The following is a 19,579-nucleotide window of genomic DNA, read 5'->3' on the forward strand; positions in this document are numbered from 1 at the left end:
CTTGTGTGATGCGCTTAAAGACTGTGTGCAATCTTTATGATCAGAAATTCAGCATTAGTATTTCTCTGAGAAAAAAGCCTTCAGAAATCATTGGCTTCTACAGCTGGGATACTGTCCTAGAAACAAAGAATCTTCTCCCTCACCCGTATCCTCCTGCTGTAATTATGCAACACCTATTGAAACACAAATCTGGCTACTATTTCCACTGCTGCCCAGCTCCTGAGTTTGCAAACAATGGCGCCAAACGGAGTTAAATTTCCATCTGCTGGAAAAATCCACAGGGGGTTAAGATGGGAACATTGCCAAAGCCTGCCAACCAAGACTCTCATCCGATACAAATGTTGAACCACTTGTGACAAAATCAATTCTATTTCTCGGGATAGGAAGAGCAATGCCTTAAAAGTGATTGAAAGGCAGTAATTCCTTTCTAAGTATGTCTGAGACATGCCAGGATAAAAGAAACAGTATTAAATGTGAGTGTGCCAGGTATGGAGATTCCAGAGGAGTTTGCTCTAAAATGCTGTAAAACCCCTTATGTATATTTGCTGGGTTATGGGAGAAAGGGTAATTGAACTGTTTGGATCTCAACAGTGACATCTACAGAAAAAAGATTTAAAATTTGCTACACGGACACTCATAAGTGATAATGGTTAATCATACAGGCCCATGACTTGCTTTGTCACAGAACTTTAATGGGGTTAGAATAAAGACCGTTGGCAAGCAATCTTTAAAAAGTAATTGCACAGGTGCCCTGCAAACGTTTATATTTTAACAAACCTCTTGGTTCCCAGCGTGAGGACTGTGATTAATATATGAGCAAAGTGTAAAGAAAATAGTAACTGCTAACAAGATAGGATTACTAATGAGTGGTGTACAGTATATCCATCAATGGTTTTTTACATTACAGTAATACTATTATTAGTAAGAGTCACGTTTTGGAAAGGAAAAATCTATATTGCTCTTAACCCTCTTCATAAGAGACTCGTCCACTCCTTGGTCAAATCCAATCCTATTTAATATTTTTCACTTTATTGTGTCAGATTAAAAGAATGCTGATTTTCTCTGCCTTCTCCCCCACCCCACAGTATTATATAAACTAAAATAAATTAAGGAGTTACAACATCCATGTTCTATTTTTTTCAGTTTTTACCTTCAGCTTTTCAACTACGCGACATAACCAATCCACTTTTCTTTCTTTTGCGAATTTGTCCCGATAAGACACTAAAACCAGAGTCATTACAGAGAATGGTTATAAAAGCGCATTTCCAATAAAATACAAATTCCGTGTTGCACAACTGCAAGTAGTGAACAGACAGGTGTGCCCAGTATTGAGAAAGTAGGGCACCGCTCGTGCGTCTTTTCACACGGCGAAAGCCAAAAATAAATGTGTATTTAATCAGGAGTGAGCCGATCTCAATTGACACAGACTGTAACAATTCCGTTTTTCAGTGCGCCCCTTTGTCGCAAATCGCAGAACTGTAGATCAGTACAGCTTTTTAACTGGCGCATAATATAATATCTAAAATGCAACTTTCACATTCTTAAAATAACCTTACTCCAGCAGTAACAACAATAGAAAATCACAATGGATGCATCTACCTATTCAAAATGATATACGACTAGCGTTAAAATGAGGATTAGAGTGTATCGCTAAAATGTATTTCCCCCCTCTCCATGGCTCCGAGTTGCAGTCCTACATGACGGGGTGACTCAGTGATCAAGACACGGCTTCTCCCACGCTTGGTCTCAGGGAGTGCCCACGGCACGGAGGAGTGGCGACCTAGCCCTCTCCAGGGGCGAATTCCCCCAGGCAGCGAGCGTCTCTCTCTAACGCCTGGTTTTCTTTTCTTGGCCAAACACCGGCGAGCATCGCAACTCTTCAAACGTCAAGATACCGCAGGTCCCCGCCACCTCGGGCAACATTTGCTCAACACCCCCAAAAAGAAAATCCTGAAAGCTCAATCCTGGAAGTATAGGGGCAACATACGAAAATATCGACCATGACCCCTTAAAGTCAAACAGACATAAGATTACGGGGGCTGCATGCTTGTAACATGAAATAGACAATACTCCAAACATGGAAAATATACTTACCAAGTAAAATACATGCGATGACAGCGGCAATTAAACCCACACTCTTGATCGCTGCCATTGAGTCCGCGGACGCCGCAATTAATCCTTCTCGACACTGTATCACGGTCAGATATACTGTTCAGTTAACTTCCTTTTTTTAAAAAAAAAACTGATTTCCAGTATAAAAAGATTGCCCAGGAATGAGCCTGTTTAGACCACAGCCCCTGGTCTAATTTAATAACTTTACATCTATCACGGACATTTATTACGGGCAACGGGGGGGGGGGGAACCCCAATCTCCAAATCAAGAGATCAGTGAATTGCAATGTATCGGTGGCTTCAAGAGAGCGCTTTCCGAAGCTTCACAACGCCGGAATAAATCACAATCGCACGCCAGTTGTCAGTTTCCACAACACCGAGATTGAATTTGTAATGGTGCCTCCAAAACGTGTCTGTCCCGTCCGCCGTCCACGGACCCCGCTGTGAAGTGTTCGGCTGACTCCGGAACGCCGTGTGGGGTGTGTGCGCGTCTGCTGGGGTGAGTAAGGTGAGAGAGCTGTGGAAAACAGATCAGCACAGGGCAGCGCCTCACACCACTGACTTCAGGCAGCGGCTGGAGGTGCTCATCGGTGCCTCGGCTCCTAATCCTTTTATTTAAGAAGGGGCTTAGCTTAATATGGTACAAAGGGAGATGTTTCCCGAGATAACTTCGGAGCTCTCAACCCCGTGGGCAGAACAGCGGAGAATGGTGAGTGACGATGCGTCGTTGTAATGACACTTCGCAGCTGAAAGAGCTCTTGTCACAGGCGAAACGCGTTAACCACAAAGAATAGTCGTGGGCAGGCAGTCCTGCTCAAAACGATCTCGTCCCCGGCTATTTCAAGTACCTCTCTCCGGACGGGGTGCGCGGAACGAGGATATGAAAGGACAAAATCGGGGCGAAGTAAACTTCTGTCACTGCCCTAGGGAATCGGGCTGTAAATTCACCGAGACGCATCTGTTGTTGAAATGGGGGGGGCTCTACATGCTCCTCACAACAAAAAGGCTGGTAGCGATTTCTAAACGGTTAGTTTAAAAAACAAACAAACAACTGTCCGTTTAAAACAAAACTCAGATTTTCCCGAGGAGCTTCCTTTCCAGTCTTTGAAGGAAGTGCGCTGGAATAAATCCCACGGACAGGGGCACGTCAGGTGGCGAGCGCTTTCCCCGACAGGACTTTGACACGTGTGATACTGCGTCCACACAGTGAACCCCCCACGGAGATATCCCCTGGTCGCGTCCTTTCCGGGTTTCGTTTCCACTGGTCCGAGTCCACTACCCCCTCGGAGGTTCCGGCGTCAGCAAGAAGAGCGCAACATCCCCCGGATCAGCGCCTTGCAGGTCCCAGCTCCTTTCCTCCTTTTGCACTTCACTTCGCCTCACTTTCTCTTTCCCACATCTGCTGGTAAGGTCACTGGAGTAACAGGGCAGCCTCTTGCCTTCCTCTACCCTCCCGGCCAGTACAGCAGCGGTACCTGTGCGGGCACTGAGAGCGCATGTGTGCGCCTGGCTTTGTTCAAGGTGCTCCGCCGGGAAGCGAGTCAAGCCTTCCTCCTTCTGCGACGCTCTTTGTTTCCCCCGTGTTTGCGAGATCTGCATTCATTCCCATTTCGAAAAGTCCTCTTCCTTTCTTCCTCCCGAAGACCCACCTCCCGGAGCCGGCGGGGCTGGTGCCCACACGGGGGCGGAGTTTACTTCAATTCCTCCCCAATTGGACGGGAGGCAGGTCTCCTTTTTAAATTACAGCTCCGGACCAAGTCTCTCCTGGTTTGAATTGATTGCTTTTTTTTTGCGTTTCAACTCATAGAAAAGAAAAAAACAACAAACTAGAACAGTGTTGCAGTAAGGATAAAAGGGAAGTCACGCAGTTACAGTTTTTAAACGATACGTTTCTTATACTTTATAAAAGTCGTAAGACACGAATGTCTGTTTTCAATTGTTTCTCCCCTGCATCCGAACAGTGTAGTCTGTTGCAGCCTGTCTAAAATGTCTGCCGACGTGTTAGCTGCATTTTCTCAGGTGTAGCTGAATCTGCCGATCATCGACATTTGGCGAGGTTTAATGGGAGGATATGATAACACAATGACACGACCAAACGCAGAACCGTTCGTGTATTTCTAGCACTGCAAATCAATTGATGATCCCAGTTACAATCTGGAGCCAAACCACTCTCTCCAATTACCGGCCTGCGATCAGCATGTATTATACACGATATGTATATATCATACTTCACAAAGGAACCGTTTAAAACGAACTTTTTTTGGAAAAAGCAACATTACTTTTTATTTAAGTATGAACTTCTATCTCTTCGTAGTGGTGACATCTGGTATCTGTTGTATTGATAACCATTTGATATCTGGAGAATTTATTTTAATTTTCTCAATTCTTTATTGCTCTCCTATGTTGACCCCGGTTTTTAAAGTACCACTTAAACTGGAGTAAAAATAACTCCCTCCATCGAAGACGTGGCCTCCGAGGTAGCTGGCTGTACTATGGTACATGTCTGAGGGTTTCCAGCCATTAGTAATGCTAGACGTGTTGCAAACTCAGTTATGCCTTTTAAATGTGTAAAATAATTGTCTGCAATAGACAGTGCGAGTAACAGATCACTGACAATTTAGAAATACCGTGCCTGTATTTTAACTTCACAATGGGTCGTCTTTGGAACCAAAAGTGCACCGTAAATCTTACTGTATTAGAGAAGGTGAAATGACAGCAGTAACCCAGCACGTGGAATATCCCATGGTTTCAGAGGACAGGAAAGTACTGCCAGACAGCGCATCTCTGAAGGCAATATCAGACTTGGGTAGAGTGTAAATTCTGACAGTCTCGAAGGATTGCTAGCACCTCAAAAAAACAGGAAGCATAATTCAGGCTTCAAGAAGCTACATTACCAAAGAGACAGATGGCAGATTTCACTTTTTGTGAAAAAAAAAACAGGCAGTCAAATCTGATAGAGCTCAACATGCTCTCAAACAATGGAGGGGAAGATACAGGTGCCTTGTGTCCATGACAACCAGGCGCCAGGAGCTGCAGAAAGAGGGCACTCAATGTAGAGTGACAGTCTGCAAGCCGCCGGTGTCTGCAGGAAGCTGCAGTGTCAGCCTGCAGCTGTGGTGTGAATGAAGAGGTTGGCCGAGCAGTGCGAGGTGCGGTACAGTATGTGTATCGCCACCATGCCGACCTCCTGCAGGTACAGCGATTTCACAGGCACCAGGATCCTTCTCCTCCACAGATGGATGGATCCCTCAGAGCCACCCGCGCACCCACGGACCTGCTCAAGGCAGGTAGATACCACAGTAACTGTATTATTCTAACGTGCTTCTTGTAACAACCCTGAGGCATCACGGTACACGCACGACGTAAGACAAACAAGCAATTTGACAACCAGCTTTAGACAGAGCAAAAAATAAAGTTTTGTAGAGCATTCCCTGAGGAGGGGAGAGCCCTGTATCTCTCCAGCATGCTCCAATAAAAATAAAACATCATCCTGGCACGCCTCCTTCTGCTGCTCAAAAAATAGGAAGAAAACTCCTTGTAATCCTCTGGCTATCTCACTAGCTTCTTCCTTTGTGGTGAGAGCACCAGAGAAATATGTTCCACTGGGCGTCTCTTAGCCTGGCCCCTGAGCTCCACTTGCCTCCACTCACCTCCACTGCCCTCCACTGTCCTCCATTGATGTCCACTGTCCTCTACTGATGTCTACTGACCTCCAATGACCTCCAATGGCCTCCACCGATCTCCACTGTCTTCCACTGACCTATACTGGCCTCCACTGATGTCCACTGACCTCCACCTACCTCCACTGTCCTCCACTGTCCTTCACTGACCTCCACTGGCCAAGGCTTGTGTATTTTACACCTGCATCCTGCATCCTGGCCAAGGATGTCCAGTGGCGGTCATGGGGCACAGGCAGACGGAAACCAGTGGGCTCTGCTTGAGGTACCGCTGGCATGAAGATGATGAGTTGTCACGGTGCACTGGTCCCTCCCTCCTTTGTCTCTCCCCTCTGTCGCTCTGTTCCAGGTCCAGTCTCATCCTGCTCAGCACCCCCACACCGTCTAGTGTGTCTCCTCCGACTGTGTGGCACATGATGGGTTTCCAGGTCAGTCTGGGATGATTGCTGCCTGCGGTACTGTATGCACTACAGGGCTGGCATCCCTTAAGGGGAGAGAAAATCAGATACAAGAGAGAAAAAAAAATACATACTATATCTGACAAAAGCATTGGTCATTATATGCAAAAAACCCAGGTAAACACAGCCTCCAAGTCAAGGCCCTGCTCCTTCTTTCATCACCCTGTGATGAATACCATTTTACAAAAATGTAAAATGAGATTTAAATGAGGTGATTCAATCCCCTGTTTAAGAAACAGAATGAGTTAAGGAGAGTAACAACAACATTTATGAACTTGTAGTCACATCCGTTCCTCCAGGTGAAGTACAATGTTTTTTTTATAAAAAAAATTCTTCTGCTGAACAGATGGTGTCATTGGAGCAAATTATACAGAGGCAAAACACAAGAGTCGCAAAATTCTGTTAGGAGGAGAAGAGCAACATGATGGGGTTAATTTTAAAATATTTTTAGACAGTTTAGATGTTTATGTAACCAAAATTAATATAACTGAAATCAAAAACTGAATGTTGAACACAGAGATGTATGATGTGAAAATACTTGTTTTGTAGGAGAACGCAATGAGTTCTCAATAGCTTGTACAAGATTAAGACAAAGCATGGGAAGCTACATAAAGACACGTAATTTATAAACAGGAAGAACACTAACTGCCATCCAGGCAGGATAAGGGTTAAGGTAAATTCTGCGCTGAAGATAGAATGTCAGATTGTCTTACTTTATTTTCAAACAAAAATGCATTGTATGACTTCCAGTGGTGGCTCAAGATGAGAGGGTGAGGCTGCTTTATGGACATTTTCCCTTTTAAGACATATTTGCTCCATAAGATATCTGTCCACTCCTTTTCTAACTGCTTTATCCAATTCAGGGTTGCCTGGGAGCCAGAGCCTATTCAGACAATCAACGGGCGCAAGGCAGGATAGACCCTGGACAGGACACCAGTCCATCACAGGACGCACGCACACACCCTGGACAGGACGCCAGTCCTTCACAGGGCGCCCGCACACACACACATGCAAGCATGCACGCACGCACACACCCTGGACAGGACACCAGTCCTTCACAGGGCGTGCGTACCCTGGACAGGACGCCACACACACCAGGGCCAGTTCCCCCAGAAGCCAATTAAGCTACAGTCTTTGGACTGTTGAAGAAACCAAAGCACCTGGAAGAAACCCACACAAACACAGGGAGAATAAACACTTCACACAAAAAGCTCCTTAGGTCCGGAAATGAACCCCGCGCTGTGAGGCAGCAATGCAAACCACTACGGCTCTGTGCCACCTGTGTAAGAGATCACTAACTCATCCCTTTTAAACATCTATTAACTGGGAGATAAGACTCCTCGCAATTCAAGGCTCCATTCATTCAGTTTTAAAATTGTTTTCCCTGTTGATTGTTGGAAAACACATCTTTTAAACATGTGAATGTATTAGCTCTTGTAGTATTCTGTGAAGAATTTTAATTTCATTTTGCAGCAGTATAGTTTCCAAGTTGTATGCAACTGGAAATGAAATCTGTGTTATGAAACTTTGACATCCTTTCATGTTCTGCAGAGATCAAAATTATTATTTCTAAAACTCCTTTATTAGAAGCTTATTTACATTTATTTTTGTCTGCCGTTATGGCTAACAGCCTGCAGTGCTGATCACTAATTAGACTGCTTAAAATGCACCAAAGGATTCTATACAGCTTTTCAGAAGTTGCTTTTCTTTCTGTCAGTGGGCTGCTGTACCTCTGATGGCTACTCAGTTCTGAAGTACTAATATTTGCATATAGTAATCTTATGTTTACAACTGTGGAAATAAAGAACTTCATGAAATAACTTATGTACTAATGTAGATTCAAACCTTAGAGAGCATATTGTGTTATAAAATTGTGCTTTGTAACACCTCAGTGACATTCAGTAATACAATACAATACAGTAGATTATTACAGAAGATTCCAGAGTCTAAACCAGTATTATTATCATCACTGATTCAATACTTGAGACAGGACCATTTACCCATGATCATGTCATCATCTGTCTTCATCAGAACTTTACAAGAAAGACATAAATACTAATTTAGTTATAGTATTCACTACTGCATTCTAAAGATATCCAAGGTAATTAATTACTCTTGGTTGTTGCCGAGTTCTGGAGAATAGAGGTGATTATGTCACAAATAATTAATGCAACATAAAATGCAATTTCTCTACATTGTAAATGAACTAAACTCTTAGTCCTTCACTAAGTCCTTCATATATATTACAATATATGAGGCTTAAACATTCAAAGGGAGTTTAAAAAACATGGAAGAAACCTGCAAGCCTGAATTTCTTTGGGGAGGAGTGTCTATCTCATTCATTATGTAAGACAATCACATTTTGTACAATGAACTATCACATGCAAATGTTACACAGTGCAATAAGCAGACTGATATCAGAAAGATATACCTCTATTAGAGACACATCACAGAATGCATTGTTGTTACATGTATATGCACATATGTGCACCTCTTGAAAAACAGTAGGTTGAATTGTTTTACCATTAATATCTACAAGAAATGAATGGCACAGTGTTGCAATGGGTAGCATTTCTGGGGCCCTGGGCTCAGTTCCTGGGCCAATATCTCCCTGTGTGTCTGTGGGGGTTTCCTCCCACAGACCAAAGACACTGGTGGGTTAATGGGCTGCTGGGGAAACTGGCCCTGGTGTGAGCATGTGTGTGTGTCTGTCCAGGGTTGGTGGTGTCCTGTCCAGGGTGTGTCACGTCACCTGTGACCCTGTACTGGATAAAGTGGTTAGAAAGGGGATGGATGTACAAGAAATAAGTGAAATAATATATACAGTATACAGTATGTATAATAAATAAGTGACTGTCTTACATGAGCAGAATGCCTCAGGACTCAATAAGTTGTTACAAACATAAGGCTACAAATTGTTCACCAGTGTTCTCCAAGATGGCAATACTGTGTATGTATATACATCTATGATACAAAGGAACAAGTAATAGGTTTGTTCCATGCCGAAAAGAGACGAAAGAAAACACGTTTTCTTCAGGTGTCACCTATATGTAACACAATATGTGCCTGAGAAACAGAGGAATATGGCAAATGTTAGACCCCCAAAAGTTAATTTCAGTAATCACGTGGTTAAAACACTAATGAATCTATCTAAATATGTGAGCATGCCTAACTTAATTTCAGCTAACTTCTTCAAACACCCATTTGTTTAAAAAAAGGCCATTTCTAACAAACATGCCAATTATGGTGCCTCATTAGGAGAACTCCTGCAGAGATAAAGACATATCTCTCAACCCCTGTTCAAAAGGGGATGTGATGCAGTGAACATGAGACATAGTGGTGTAGATAATACAGCATATGTGGAAATAGCTAACTTACCAACGCGCTTCAATATTCAGCTGCTGGGCCCCACATCATGTTTCTGCCAGCAAAATGTGTTAATGTCACTCAATTACTATCGCTAACACAAGTACCTACGTCTTTTGACTGAAATCCCATCCGGTAGACGGGATTTGTGATGTGATTTGCATGATGTTACTGAAATATAGCTATTGCCAAAACTATGAAACTGCCTTCTGCATGAAATGTAGAGGGGCTTTTTTGTGGGACCAGTTTGCAGAGGCTTTCATAATAAATAAGATCTCGTTTTATTTAACTTTTAATTAAACTAACAATATGCTCAGTTGGGTATTTTAAATTGGTTTTAGCTCATATACAATTGACTAGAAAGATTCCTGAAAAGTGCTTCTGGTAACTTGAAATCTGCACCTTTTAGGGAGCAGAAACCAATTAAAAAGCTTCATGTAAGGATCCCATTAAGTAAACGAGAGATGAGTTATAATCAGAAACTCTGTAGGTTCAAAATTCAGGTTTTAAGAGCCTTAGCTTTCAGACACTCATCTTGTTAGTTTATTATTTTATGATCTTCCCTGTAGTCGTCTCCCTACTGGCCTTTAGAAATCAAATTTTAAATGATTTAACTTACGAAATTCTGTGCAATAACATCACATTTTAAAAACAGCATTTAATATGCCCATTAATTAAACTGCAGTTCGAATGCAATTATCACAGAGAAAGCACATTGACTTTCTTTGTACCAGGAAAAGTGTTATTCAAAAAGATCTTTAAAATGTAAATGTGTGCCATGCACTCCATCATCTGACTCTGCATTATCCACATAATAAAAGCCACACAAGGGAGATGGGCAAACCAGACTAACAGAAAGGCAGGGGCTTTATCAATACAGAACAGTCAATCATCAGAAACCTAGAGTAGTTCAGTATCAGTATTATTATGATGCCTTCCTCCCAGCTTCATGGCTTGGCATAACAGTTTCCTCCAGAGGTTCCACAAAACTAAGGCAAAACCTGACACCCGCTTTTCACATTTCCTAAGTCTAGAGGGACTGTAAATTCCTATGGTTTTTGGCAGACTAATTATTAATTGGAAAGGTTTTAATCAAATTATAATTAAATGCAACTGTCACCACTTTTCAGTGAGAATGAAACAGGCTTGTGTTTTTGAGCTTGACCATCTGTGATTAAAAAATGTATTTTTCTGTATCAGAGACACATCTAATACCTACTATACATACCTACTGTATACCTTATGTTTAATTAGAAACAGGTCAGCATTTCTTTGTAAAATTTCAGGAACTAATTGACCTAATTGGCAAGTAACCATTACAAAATCACCCAGTCCCCCCACCACACACACAAAAATAATGAGAAGACAGACCACAAGAGACCTACTCCTTTTCCTTATACAGCACTCCTCGGTTATTGTTTGGTTTGTAAATGGTATTTAATGGGAAGCAATAGACGAATGGCTAAGTTATAAAAAGCCCTTTTCCTGGGAAGTGTGATTATACTTTATCTGCTGCCTTGGAATTTTTTGTGTGCATGGGGGCAGCAAAAACGAGGGAGTTTAAGGGCTTTGTAAAAAGGAAATGGCTAAGGGGTAAATAATTCTGGCAGATAAAAACCTCTGTCTGATACAAACCAAGAGAAAGACCTCCTTTCCTCCTCTAAGATGACACAATCACATCAGTACATTTGCAGAGGCAATTTGTGCTCGGATATTACAAAGCAGGAAACCGAAGAATTGTCCAGCAGAACTGATAAAGACTTAGGAAGATAAAGAGGATTACATACTATATTCATCTCTCAAATTCATTATGTTGTTATCTTATAAGGCTTTAATACAAATATATTTACAGAAGCTAATCCGGTGACAAAGTTTACTATACTGAACTTTGAATACTCTTGGAACTGATTACAAGGCACTGAAATGCAAGCGCTAATCATCAATATGGCATATTTACAAACCAAAAAGTAATACATGGTTATAAAACACTACTTTAGTGGTGTATATTAGAATATGTTTTGCTTTACAATCCTTATACTAGATACAGGATGAAACAGTTTTGCATTATGATTTTCATTATTTTTTGTTTGTTGGTTTTTGATAAAAGCTTCCATTGTTTTACAAGGCATTTTGAGACTTGTGCTCTTCTTCAGTATAGTATACTTTTCTTTTCCATCTTAGAAATGTTAGAAACATTTGAAAATGGGATCTCTGCATGCCACATATATATGATCGCTGTAAGATTACATCAAACTCTTTTCAGAGGTTTGTCAATGTAAGGGTTTCTCCCATTAATAGCTATCTCTGTCATTCTAATGAAGCCTGTCACATTGTTTCCTAAATGTTTATCGTAAACATTTTACTGTAGGTTGAATTAATCTTCATGGGATCTATGGAACACTGATGCATGTTAACAAAAGCCGCTGCAAGGCCTATGTAAGTTGCTTTGTGTAAAGAATTGGACCCCTCAATCATACTAGTTTGTATGATTGTCTCTTGAGAAAGACACATCTATTGTCATTGTAGCTCAGGTGGGGAGCTGCGTCAGCATGCGTAGGCTGCAAAGGAAAAGTAAGGTTTATTCCTGCTGAAAAGAGAAGAAAGGAGACACAACGTTTTGGCTGTGGAGCCTTCTTCAGTGTGAGAAAGACAGGGCAGACAGCAAAGATTATATAGTGTAGGAGAACAAAAGCTGGGAGAGTGGAGGAGGAGGGAGCAGGGGAGAGGCAGGGAGGCCACTCAGATGATGCGAAGTCGAGAGAGGTGAGGAGAGGTGTGAAGTTGAAACCTACAAATGAATAGAGAGGATCAGAAGAAAACTAGTCTGTCTTTGAGAGAAGGGGGAAGGTGTGATCCTAGTGTCAGGGTACTTTTGGTTTTGCACGTCTTTCTTCAATAGGAGTTGAGAAATCCTTCTTTGAGAATGCAAATGGAGAGATCAGTGTAATCATGGCTGTTAGATGTGATATGAAAAACTATGGGCTTGGAGAGATCTTTGATCCTCACAGCCCTAACACGTTCTCTGATGCGGTCTCTGAGTATCCTTCCTGTTTCCCCAGTGTAGATGGCTGGGATGCAAGAGATGCAGTAAATAAGGTTGCTGGAGGTACAACTGAGTGATCTGGAATTGTCCAGAGGGGCCTTGAATGAGTTTGGTATTAGATATATATTTGCAGGTGATGCAGCGAGTGGTGTTGCAGGGGAAAGTGCCTGGTGTGGATGGTTGCTGAGGGCGGTCAAGGGAGCTGTGAACAAGGTTATGCAGATTAGGTGGCTGGTGATATGCGATGATGGGGTGGTCAGAAAAAAGAGTACCAATGGAGGATCATAAAGTAGGATGGGAAAGTTGTTGTTAATGGTCCTAGGGATAGAAAGGGTGTTAGGGCGGTAGGAAAGTACCAATGTAATGTGGTTGTTAGGCTGGGAGTTCCTGATGGAGTTGATGGTCCGAGGGCTGTTTTTGGTTTGGGAGAGGGCCCTGTCAATAACATGGGTGGGGTGTCCTCTGCTGATGACAAAAGAGCACATTTTGAGGGCTTGGGTTTGGGTTAGCAAGCATACACAGAATGAGATCACTTGCAGAAGCTTTTCAAGAGGTCCTGTATTCAGAGCTGTGGGATGATATTTCTATATTAATACAAAAGTCTTACTAATAACAGAGTCTTTTAAACAAGACGTTGATGGTACACAGTTCATACTGAGTGTGTTGGTACAACTGTGTGGATTTTATGTTCAATCTTTGACTGTTGCTCTGGTTTTCTGTGTTTCTAGCACAAAAAAATCTTCATTTCAAAATGACAAATTACTCAGGGCAGTGGGCTGCATAGAGAATGAGGTTTAGGAATTTCATATCACTGCTACATTAAGAACATGTCCTGTGCTGTCTAAAAACAAGATATTTAAAATGACAGTTAGCTGATGGCAGTTTGAAGTTGTGTATCTCTAAAGGTATTTTCTGTAGAAAATGTTTCAAGTTTGCTCCTTGTGTATACATTTACATGTTCATTAGCTGTACTGTATGTAAACTAAAATGCAGCTTTTTGAAAATACTTTATTCATTTTCTTTTTAAAAAAGGATGCAGCAATACACAAATATTAAAACAAGTGAAAAAGAAAAACGACCAGCAATTTTGTTTGAAAATGATATGGAATTTTTAAAAGGCTAAAATAACTATTTTGGCAATTTCATCTACTGTATATATGCCTTAAATCCTTGTTTATTTTTAATGGACTTCCTGTGTTTTTGTGTTTTTTCAGGGTTTCATCATTATATAATAACAAATAAAATGTCTGACTTGCTAGTTTGCATAAATTCTGCTTCTAAGACATAAATTCATAATGGGTTCTATGTTTTCATGAAAAATGAGAATATTAGTAGGACAAATAGCCCATTCCGTATCTTTCTAACATATGACAATGAACATTTGTATAAAGTAGTATACCTACAGAGCGAGGATTCCAAAATCTTATTAATAACGATTTATACCTCATTGTCAGACTGATTTGATTTTTTTCAAAATATAACAGGAAATGTCATCTTTCCTGTCAAATTGGCTTATGTAATGAGAGTGTAAGCCAAGTACTGAGCTAAATTTTGCTTTTTATTCTGTGATTGTATATTGTTATGTAACTCTTGACATCACAATTTGAGAAGAGGAAGATTTCAAATGCTCCTTGAAAGCCTGTGTTCATGGTCAGAGGTCCTGCAACAAACACATTTGTAGTAAATTCCTTGAATCAGTGAGTCAGTTTTATTAGTTCTGGCACCTCATGACAGTACATGTTCTAATTTGCAGTGGGCTGTAAAATAACTAAGAAGAAGTATAGAGTGAAGCCAATGTGTTAAAACACATCACCATCACCATCACCATCACCAGCTTTTCTCATGTTAGAAACCATGCAGCGCTAAAGGCTTAATATTTCAGCTGCTGAAAAGCTTGACGTCAGTGGGATTGGGCAGATTGCTGGTTAACTTTCACCATGATGTCAGGATTCTCAGTCACAGTGGGTATTTCACACTGATGCGACATCCTTCCAGTTCCACAAAACTTTAGACCATTTAGCAGTGGGGACGTTGAGTGCAGGATCACGAACCAGACACAGGCCAACAGTAGCAAAACTCTAGTGAAAGTTGCAAATAAAAAATAACCATATTTGTAAGTTTGGCTGCTCACAGAGGATCTGTAATATTATCAGGCTGCTTCCAGCATGACCACATGCTGAAATGCTATTAAAAATAAAAAATATTTAGGTGCAAATTAGTAGAGGCAAGTATCTGTCTTCTGGGTTAAGCTCAAAGAGACTTTCCTACTGCTCTCCATTGTCATTGCACCAGGTTAAGCTTAATCCAAAGGGAGAAAAAAAACAAACAAACTGTTTCTTTTGTGCTGGCGGTTTGTCACAATGGTAATAATTCCTGACTACTGAATGAGGGTAACTGCAATAGAACACCTCACGATTGTATAACAGCTCATTCTGTTGTTTATTTCATAGAGCTTATTCTTTAGACTGAAAGCCTGATATGTGTAGATTACTTACAGTAGCTGCAGCATTTCATGGTTAAATACCATCCTTATTTCGAGCAGTATGTTGGCTCGTGGCACAGTGGCGCAGTGGTTGGCACTGGTGGCTCACTCAGCCCAGGACCCTGGAATTTGTATTGTTATCCCCGTGTTTCCTTTGGATGCCCCAGTTTCCCCCCACAGTCCAAAGCCTTACAGGTAGGATAAGTGGCTCCTGGGAAAGAGTGCCCCTGGTGTGAGTGTCAGTGTCCGCACGTGCCCTGCGATGGACTGACGTCCCCTCCAGGGTGTATCCCGCCTTGCGCCCGTTGCTTTCTGGGAAAGGCTCTGCCTCCCCCGCCTGACTGCACTTCACAAAGAGGGTAGAAAATGGATCGATAAGTAAGGATTACAATTAGTCAATAATCCTGGCACAGTCAGGTCAAAGCATTGAACACAACCAATGAAAACACTCCAACGTGAAGACTACATTAAAAAATGAGTAACTTTCCATCTTATTTGTGGGGGGGGGAAGAGTTGTTTTGAAGAAATATTATTATTTCTCTCATTTTGGCTGACACACGGCACAGGACTAGTATTTTTAAAATGTTGGAATGTATCTTACATGTGACATTTAACTGTACTTTTGCAATTTCAGACTAGGTCTAACATAAGCCAGCACATTTTTGATTCAAGTTAAACTCCACGAACACATTCATTGTGAACTAAGCTTTGAGGTGGGAGAAATATATTTACATATATAACAAGATATCATGCAACAAAAACCCACATTGATTCTTGTCAGTAGTACCCTACTACTTCTAGATTTCATATTTTAAAGTAAGTTAATGTCCTGTCTTCATCGATTACCACACTTGAGATATCTTAAATTAGTAATGGGTTGTCATGCTCTTGGAATTATTAAAATGATCAAATTTTCTCTGTGGTAAGAGGTCTTTTCCAAGGTGAAGAATTCTCAAACATTTTTTTGAGTGACTCAGCCTCAGCAAGAGAATAAAAATGAAGATGTCAACAAAATAAGAAATCTTTCCAGTCAGAATGACTCACAAATGGCAGAGGTAGAACTTAGACATTTCTATACTGTGTTTGGTGACAGAAATTCCAAGCCCACAGCTAGTATTGGATAAGGGAGTTGTGTAGTTTATGCTCAGCAGTAAATAAAATATATGGTATGTGTAATGATGTTCTTTTTCAGCATTTTATACAGCAGTAGAAAGTGTCTCTAAGGATTCATTTTCACAGAAATTTCTGTTGAAAGTTTTTATTTTGTATCTGGACTAGCACAAAAGTACCAAGCCATTTCCCTGGACAGACTTGATCTTCCTGGACTAGTCTAATTAGTCTTATAACATTGTCATCAACACCCATGGCAGATGAATACACTTACAATACAGTGGTCTCCTCTTCTCCTTTTGATTAATGTTTTCCTAAACTATTTTCAAACATATATCATTGCAGTAATAAATTCAATAATAAAATCACAAAGGAGTAAAAAGGTTAAATCAAACATTTGAACATTCTCCAGGTTTGAAGATATTAAATAAGTATGATGGGGTTTGACTAAAGGTTCTCTGAGAGGCTAGAGACTGAGACTTTGTGGAAAATAGAGTCTTTGTAAAGCAAGTCAGAAACAATATGTGCTTACTTTAATTCCCCATTATTATGAAACATAGCAGTTTACTTACTTAACTGTGCTGCTTCTATTTCTGACGTATGGTTTTGTCTGTAAGTGAGTTGTATAGCTGTAAAGCTTAATACAAATACTTGCCTGTAACCTGCTCTGAAGTTATAGTGAGTCAGAAAAAGACCTAGGAGTCGAATGTCCTCCAATGCTTACTGGCAATACGTGATGTAATGACCTTAGATATTCAGGTACAGATCATAATTGAATATAGAATATAATGGCAATGGAGTGATTCTATCGGGGCGAAAGGGAAAGAGAGAATTCTTTGTTGTATAAGCAGAACTCACTGCAGTGAGTCATTGATGTATACAGAACATGTTTAAAGAAAGTTGGTTTTCAGGCTGAAAAAAAAAAGAAATCAATACTGTGAGCAGGAGCAAGATTAATAGATTGTGATAAATATTTCAGTATGTCATTTGTAATGTAACTGGAATGACCTTTTGTAACAAGCCCTTGGCTAGGCTCTATCTTCCTGAGAACAGCAAGCAGGCTGCTTGTCAGGAGTGCACAGTGAGGAGAGGAAACTAGGATGTAACTGAGGTTTCTTTCAAATGAATACTAAACATATCCTTTTCATAAAAAATGCAAATCATCCTAACAGCATTCAAGCAAGACACAGTACCTAAATCAAATCATTTAAACAGTCACTTCAATTTTAGAATGCATTAAAATTTGAAATACACAAATTAAAAATGAAAATGGAAAAAAGAAAAACAAAAATCAATGTGACAAAAAAAGCAACAGTGGAAACCTGACAAACTCCTCCAGCTGGTATTTACTTCATCTGTCAAGACAGGTGTCACAGAGTTTCCTCGAGTCCAGAGGGATCTCAGCACATGGCTTGTTCTTCTGTGTCCTCGTATCTGACACATCATTGTGCCATAATCCAAATGGCACCAACAGTGTTTCACACAGTTCCAGATCTTTTTAATGAGCTCAGCTTCTGTCCAGAGTCAGTCCATTCCAATCTGTTTTTCACATTTGTCCCATATTTGATATTTCTAAATATTTTACCTGGAGATCAAACACGGCCCTCAAACCATTAGATTTTCCCACGAGGTGGGAAAACCATGCTATCTCCACAACCTAGTTACTGTCACAGACATTACAAGGTCTTTAAGAAATACTTGCAATGTTTGGAATATGTTTAACAAAGGGATTCACATATACCACCTTCTACTGTTTGTTCTGCTGAATGCACTGGGCTTCAGAAGCAAAAGACACTGTGAATTGTCAATTCTCAATTTTCCCAGATAAGATGATGCCACTTAAGGGTCATTCATACAGTATATATTGTATGCCCATTTACGTACTTGATAACTTACATTTTCATGATCTTCTATGAATTGAAGCACAGTGCTCACTCATATATATTGTTTGTAGGTAATAAAAAACTCTCTGTGAACATTGCTGAAAGGGCATATGTCAAAGATTATTCCATCAAGAGACGTTATTAGGTCAGAGCCGCTGTCCCTATAGAATAACTTGTCTTTTGGTTTGTCATTGCTTGAAGCCATTAAATTGTTTAACCTGTTCATTTTATTTGATATTTTTAATTCACTAAGGCAATTCGCCACTCACCAAATTAGAGGTATTTGTACTGAATCTCTCTTTATCAAGTTCTTTGTTGTGTTCTGGTATGTGAAGCAAAGCACAAGATGTCTGTCAAAGGTGAACTTCTTAGAACAAGAAAGAAAGCTTTTCCTTTAGATATTTAGATCCTTACTCATCCTAAAGAGACAGGAGGCATCTGCAGCCACCCACAATTGATACGCCAACGGATAATTCTCTCATACGATAACTAATGTAGTGGCTGGCATGGAGATGCAGTAGTTAACATTGCTGCCTAGCATCACTGGGGTCCTGGGTTCAGTTCTGGACATGAGGTGCTTTTCTGTGCAGCGTTTGTGTTTTCTCCCTGTATTTGCATGACTTTCCTCCGGAAGCTCCGTTTTTTCTCCCGCAGGCCAAAGACATACTGGTAGGGTAACTGGCTTTCTGGGGAGACTAGTTCTGGTGTGAGTGTGTGCGAGTTTGTCTATGTGTGCCATGTGATGGCCTGGCATTCCATCTGGCTCGGCTGCGACCCTGTACTGGATAAAGTGGTTAGAAAATGGATGGATCAGTAACATAATCATGTTTTAACCACAGAGGACTTTTAACTTAATTTACTTCTTTTTAAAAAAAACTGTAGCAGCAAGGCATATTATTTCACTTCTAATTAAATGTTATTAAAGATTTTTAATCATCTTTCTCTGCTTTAACAAGCAGCTTGGATCTTTGTGTAGGAATGTGCAGAGGAATGTGGCCAAGAGGCCCCTCTGATAAGAGACATGTAAAGCTTTGTCCAGTGCTGAGTCATCTAATGATATACAGCGCAGATGGGCTCCAGGGAGTCTAGTTAACCTCTTTCTGCTAAGATCACTGGTCCTAAGTCAATGTCCATCATCCAAAGGAAGATCCACCAATGGGGGACCCGCAGAGTGGGTAACAAGACTATAACTGATGACATCCTAGACACCAACTGTGATGTTCACCTTAACAAAATAGAACCCAGCTTATTTTCATTGGTTAACTCATTGATTTCACTTCTGTCTTCAAATGAACCTAGCCTAGTCTCCCAACATCTAACTTGTGGCCAGACTCAAGCAAGACAGCTGTGCACACTGTGTGTCTTTAAAGAGAGAAGTTCAGCACAACACTAACTTCCTGGGAGAGCTCTCCACTGCAACACTAGGCAATGCTCTCTCTCCTCTCTCG

General features: G+C 40.9%; 1 protein-coding gene and 1 long non-coding RNA gene across 2 annotated transcripts in view; one reads left to right on the forward strand and one right to left on the reverse strand.

The window, feature by feature from the left end:
• Positions 1 to 3,801, reverse strand: part of igsf3 (immunoglobulin superfamily, member 3) — a 105,249-nt gene extending 101,448 nt beyond the window's left edge. Inside the window, exon 1 of the mRNA XM_015364374.2 lies at positions 2,095 to 3,801. Coding sequence (XP_015219860.2) covers positions 2,095 to 2,152 — 58 coding nt within the window. The 5' untranslated portion in view covers positions 2,153 to 3,801. The remainder of the gene's footprint in view (positions 1 to 2,094) is intronic.
• LOC138223121 (uncharacterized) overlaps positions 2,739 to 19,579 on the forward strand; it is a 28,359-nt gene continuing 11,518 nt past the window's right edge. Inside the window, exons 1-2 of the long non-coding RNA XR_011181623.1 lie at positions 2,739 to 2,821; positions 6,139 to 6,217. This is a non-coding gene — a long non-coding RNA (uncharacterized lncRNA). The remainder of the gene's footprint in view (positions 2,822 to 6,138; positions 6,218 to 19,579) is intronic.

This window comes from Lepisosteus oculatus, chromosome 15, assembly GCF_040954835.1.
Source record: "Lepisosteus oculatus isolate fLepOcu1 chromosome 15, fLepOcu1.hap2, whole genome shotgun sequence".
NCBI classification, from domain to species: Eukaryota; Metazoa; Chordata; class Actinopteri; order Semionotiformes; family Lepisosteidae; genus Lepisosteus; species Lepisosteus oculatus.